The 5,000-nt window shown below is 41.2% G+C and overlaps 1 protein-coding gene across 2 annotated transcripts in view; it reads right to left on the reverse strand.

Moving 5' to 3' along the window:
- LOC138027104 (transcription factor IIIB 90 kDa subunit-like) overlaps positions 1–5,000 on the reverse strand; it is a 20,061-nt gene that overhangs the window by 5,874 nt on the left and 9,187 nt on the right. For both annotated transcript variants that reach the window (XM_068874610.1, XM_068874609.1), the window contains exons 7-11: positions 4,106–4,567; positions 2,905–3,002; positions 1,971–2,052; positions 1,611–1,669; positions 296–543 (exon numbers count right to left, since the gene is read on the reverse strand). In XM_068874610.1, coding sequence (XP_068730711.1) covers positions 296–543; positions 1,611–1,669; positions 1,971–2,052; positions 2,905–3,002; positions 4,106–4,567 — 949 coding nt within the window. The remainder of the gene's footprint in view (positions 1–295; positions 544–1,610; positions 1,670–1,970; positions 2,053–2,904; positions 3,003–4,105; positions 4,568–5,000) is intronic.

Consider the following 5,000-nt stretch of genomic DNA (forward strand, 5'->3'; position numbering starts at 1 on the left):
GCCATTTAGATGGGAAGGGGAGTTCCTTTGAAAAAGAAATCCAGTGTAGTAAAGAAGTTCCATTGCAGGCACATAACCTTGTCCAACACGCACCATGAAATTTAATAAGTTTAATTAGGCAGATATAAAATGCCGCAGCTTTGCGATGTTGCACCCCGTGTGGTGTGCACGAAAGGGCTTGTCCAAGAACAATGCTAACCCTCCTCCGCTTTCACCACCCCCCTCCGAAAAAAAGAAGAAGAAAACAACAACAAAACGAAAAAAATAACAATAACCCTAAATTTTAATTACAAACCTCTTTCTCCCGCCCCTTCTCGTGGGTACAAGAGGTGTGACAAATTCCTGTTTGGGGGGTAAAACTGGTTCTATAATAGGTGTCTGCTGTGGTTTTCTGGGCTTGTTGGTCTGACTTGTCTCCAGATCTCTTAGAACCTCGTAGTTAATTTTGCTGGAGATCTTTTTTTCTACCAACATCTTTTCAATGGCCTCTCCAGCAGAACTGGCCGGTCCAGTCGTCATTCTTTTTTTGTATGGTTTTCTTTTCTGTAAAAGCACAAACATTACTACAAGTGAAGAACATACACAACTTCAAACATCATGATTCAAGTCAAAAATCTATCGATTAACAATTATTGAGAATGCAATAGAGCTGTTTTAAGTGTCCATATGACTTCAAACATTGTTTGAAATGAACAGACAAATTGATCAACCTATGATTGATATTCGTCCACAAAGAGAGCGGCCAAGCTTTTTAGCCGACACGAAAGAAAACGGTTTTTAGAAAAATTGAGCTCAATTGCAAACGCATTAGTTTGGGACGCAAGCAAGATCTGAAATCTAATATGGAATTTCTTTGTATAGGGGCATAAACCGACATCGACGCGGCAACGTCATTGCCTGATTTCAAGCCGAGGGGGACAAAACGAGTCTGCAAATTACGATCATAGCAACTATTGATCTACACAGTTAGAAAGTGGACACCAAGCATCAAAAAATCCCCAGGTTTGGTGTTAATAGAACCAATATTAATATCTCAGTCAAAATTAGCCCGATTAACACCAAACTTGGGGATTTTGTAAATCTCGGTGTGCTCTTTCTGACTACGGGGATCAATCATGAATAGTTGCCAATCCCATAAGTTACAAACTCCTACCTAGTCCCCTTCGGGTTGAAATCAGGTAATGTCATAAACAAGGATGAGAAAACTGACATTTACTTGTTTCACGACTGACTGGATACATTTTGTGCGCTGCTAAACGACTTTGGAAAACGAAAACAAGGTAAAAAACACAAAAACGTATACTAGATGAGTTCTGAATAAGTATCTAATGTGCCATGTAATGGGTTCGAGCTGGTTCTCCATTGAGCTGCAAGTAGTATTTCACCATACACCGTTCAGCTTCTCCTTTTTCCAGTCATAAACCAACATTTGATTTGCAGTATATAAAATGTTTGCCTCAACGCTAAATTACTCGTACAGGGATACGTCGATATAAAATAACATAGACAATCGATTGGAATTGTTGGGGACCGATGTTTACATGATTTTGTTCATTGCATGCTGCTTAATTAAGAAGAAGTTAAGAACCCACGGTCGATGAGTCAGTAACCTTTTTAGTTTCTTGTTTACTGCCATCTTCTCTTTCTCTGGCCTCCTTCTCTTCTTTTTCTAGAGTCAGCAGATACAAGAAAACAATTTCAGATCTTGGAGGATCGTGTGATCACATCCCCTCTGAGTTCCACTTCGGAGTTGCATATTGTCTGTTTCTTTCTTCGTTGATGTGTTTATCACACCCTCTCACCGTTTCTGGTTTGCAACTGTCTTCCATTAAGTGTTTTTAATTCGAAAACCACGCCATCTTTCATAGAAATCACCCACTAATTTCACGAGTCTCTGCTGACAAGATTGCAAACGCACTCAGCCCCGGCCATAAAGTGAAAAACCATGACTGTATTAGTACATCACTGACCTTTCAGCTTTTCTAAATAATCCCTGTTTTCCTCCATCCAAAGTTTTGTTTTTATTTCTATCTCCTCGTTATTTAGGAGACACTGTAAAGTGAAAAAAACATAGTGCTCTGAACACTTTTTCGACATCTTTTCAATTGGGGATGTCGAAAACACCCACGAACCCTGAATCTGAAAAGAAAAAAATTAAGGCCAATCGCCCTCTTCAGCATGGAAAAAACGCCAGAATCCAGATTTCCCGTCCAAAAAGTAAAAATAAAGTAAAGCAAAGCAACCATGTTTAACGTCGATAACTCGTAACAGTAATTCAACTGACAAACATGGGGTCGACGGTGCGCTCATTTTACTCCCCCCTCACCATCTGCGCTCCGTTTTAAGAGTATTTAAAGCTACTTAAGCTACACTGAAAGGAAAGAAGTCGAAACAAGGATGCGATATCCGGGAATCGAAGTCAAGACCTCTTGCACCAAGGCCGCGCACTAACCGACTGTGCCATCCTTGCTCCTTAAGTATATCAATCGAATCATTTTGTTCCCCGAATGCTGTTTTTTATGTTGACGAAACAAATGCTATCACAGTCTAATATGGTTTTTTCACGATCGAGCTTTAACTATTTGTAAAACGGTCGGAATTGAATCTTATCACTCTACACAGAATTTTGAAATTCTATTCTGAGCAAAAAAGTCCGTGTAGCAAGAGAGAGGGAGAGAGAGAGAACGAAACCATCTCTCTCCAGTACCCTCTCATTTTCTTCGGCTTTGCCCTTCTGTTCCGTAAGGTTCTTCAGCAATTTATTCCCCGCCAAAGTAAATCAGCCGCTGAGACCTTGGACAATGAGTTACACTGTGGATACAACTAACGGAAGAACGGCTTGAAATAAATAGTTAACGCCCAAAAGTAAATAGCTCCTTGTGTAATGGTCTGCAAAGCCTATACCCTATCAAGTTCAGCATCATCCAGTCCTGTTAGGTCCAGCTCCTCAGCTTGCTCATCATCTTCCTCATCATCTTTAGTTGGTTTTTCAGTCTCAATTTCTTGAAATAATTAACATAAATGACTTCGATGGAAAGAATATATGAAATTTCAATATACTTGAACTGCGGGGTATGTAAGTCTCATTGAAAGTGATCATCGCAATTATGAAGCAACTTGGGGACTGTTTACATGGAGACGGAGAGGGTGCGCGGCTAACCAGCGAGTTACCCTGCAAGAGCCAACTTTTCATACGTTTCTTTAGAAAGCTAATTGAAGCGTTTACATGCTAGACAGGGAAAGTCGTCTTCACGGGGCATCCTTCTAGGCCGGCTATCTTTTTGCCATGTAAACGGTTCGTACCGGGTGACCCCGGCTAACCGTGGTGCGGAGAAATTGCCATCCTCGGAAATTGTTTCGTCGTTATCACTTACCAGTGACATCTACTTAACGAAATGACAAATAAGGTGCAAAATAGTTTCCATAGACACTGAAAAGCGGCTGCTAGCGGAAGAAATGATATAAAAAAAATTAAACTCAGGCTACCCGCCGAAACGATTATTTTTGTCGGCCATCTTGTTTGTTGCGGTTAGTGGCCCACTCCCGCCTTCCCGCTTAGGTGAGTTTCATGTAAAGGCGGGCTACGTTTTAACCCTCCTAGCCGAGTAACTCGGTCAGCCGGGGCACCCTGCTTCCTCCATAAGAACAGGCCCTTCCTGAGCAGTTGGGAAAGAAGCCTGGAAAAAAAAACCCAAAAAAAAACCCAAAAAAAAACGCTCGAATGTGACACTTGAATTTCTTTCTGGCTTCTTTCGCATGTGCTTCACTCAGTAATGATCACTTTCATTGAGACCACAGATAACTTCGCATTTTTGAATGCACACAACGCAGGTTGACGAGCCCAACACCGAACAAGTACAATACTTGAGGTACTCGACTAGCGTCTTTTGGGCGATAATTTCCAAGAGAACAAGATCTTTTCTGAGTTCAGAAACGTACCTAAGATTACTTTGGTGCCTTGTGAATTTTACCACATTTACCGAAAATAGCCAAAGCACTTTATAATCTACTGAAATTGTCATGCACGGATTTCGCTGTGAATCGTTCCTTTCCCTGAAACTAAAAACCCTGAAAAAAAAAAAGATATATTGCATCCAGTATGTACCTGTACATTCTTTTTCGGCAGTACTTTCCTCTCCTTTGCAAAGCGAAGGAACAAATATTGAAGTTCCATCTACTGTAACTTCACAAGCTCTGTTCACAGTCACATTTTCGGACACAACCATAGGGGTACTTTGCGCGGAATTAGTAGGTAAGTCCGTTGAGGGATCAATACCTAAAGCCTTGTTGATTGCATTCTGGAATGAATGCAGCTCTGATGTGATTTCCGGATTGTTAAGTTCATCAAGTTGTTGCTTCGCTCTTCGCCTCGCCGCCGTGAATGAAGGGGGATCTTGTTCTTCTTCAAGATCGATAGTCTGAAATTCGTCAATTGTCAGCTGACTTGAAGGCGTTTCGCGGAAATCTCCTAATCTTTTCCTGATGGTTGTGTCGCTGATTCGAACAGTCTTAACAACTTCACGCACGGTTCGACAGAAGCCATGTAACCTTGCGGAGACCAAAAGAGCTGACAAAAACAGAAGAATTACAAAAACAGTTTAGCAACCTAGAAAATTATGCCATGCAAGGAATATAGCAAGTTACTCAAGAAGTAAAAGTAAAAAGTCAGTCCAGTCTGTCGAGATAACCCTAACCTTAAAAAGCTACCTGTAGCCTGCGTAGCAAGCGTTCCTGTTCGAAAGAAGAGCTTCGAAGCGATTTTCCGCAAACTAGCCGCGCGAAAGTTGGGACAAGAGACTGAGGAAACGCTTGACAGAAGACCCCCTATTTTTGAAAAACGCCTACCTTTTAATGATTGACATAACATACACTGATTGACGTCTTATTGACAAATTAGCCAATAACAGATAACCATGTTAACATATGATGACTTCTGTCAAAACAAACTGAGGCACCGAGAAAACACCGAGCGATCAATGCTTGCCAGTGTGATTTTAAAG

The sequence above is a fragment of the Montipora capricornis genome, chromosome 12 (genome assembly GCF_036669925.1).
Source record: "Montipora capricornis isolate CH-2021 chromosome 12, ASM3666992v2, whole genome shotgun sequence".
NCBI lineage: Eukaryota > Metazoa > Cnidaria > Anthozoa > Scleractinia > Acroporidae > Montipora > Montipora capricornis.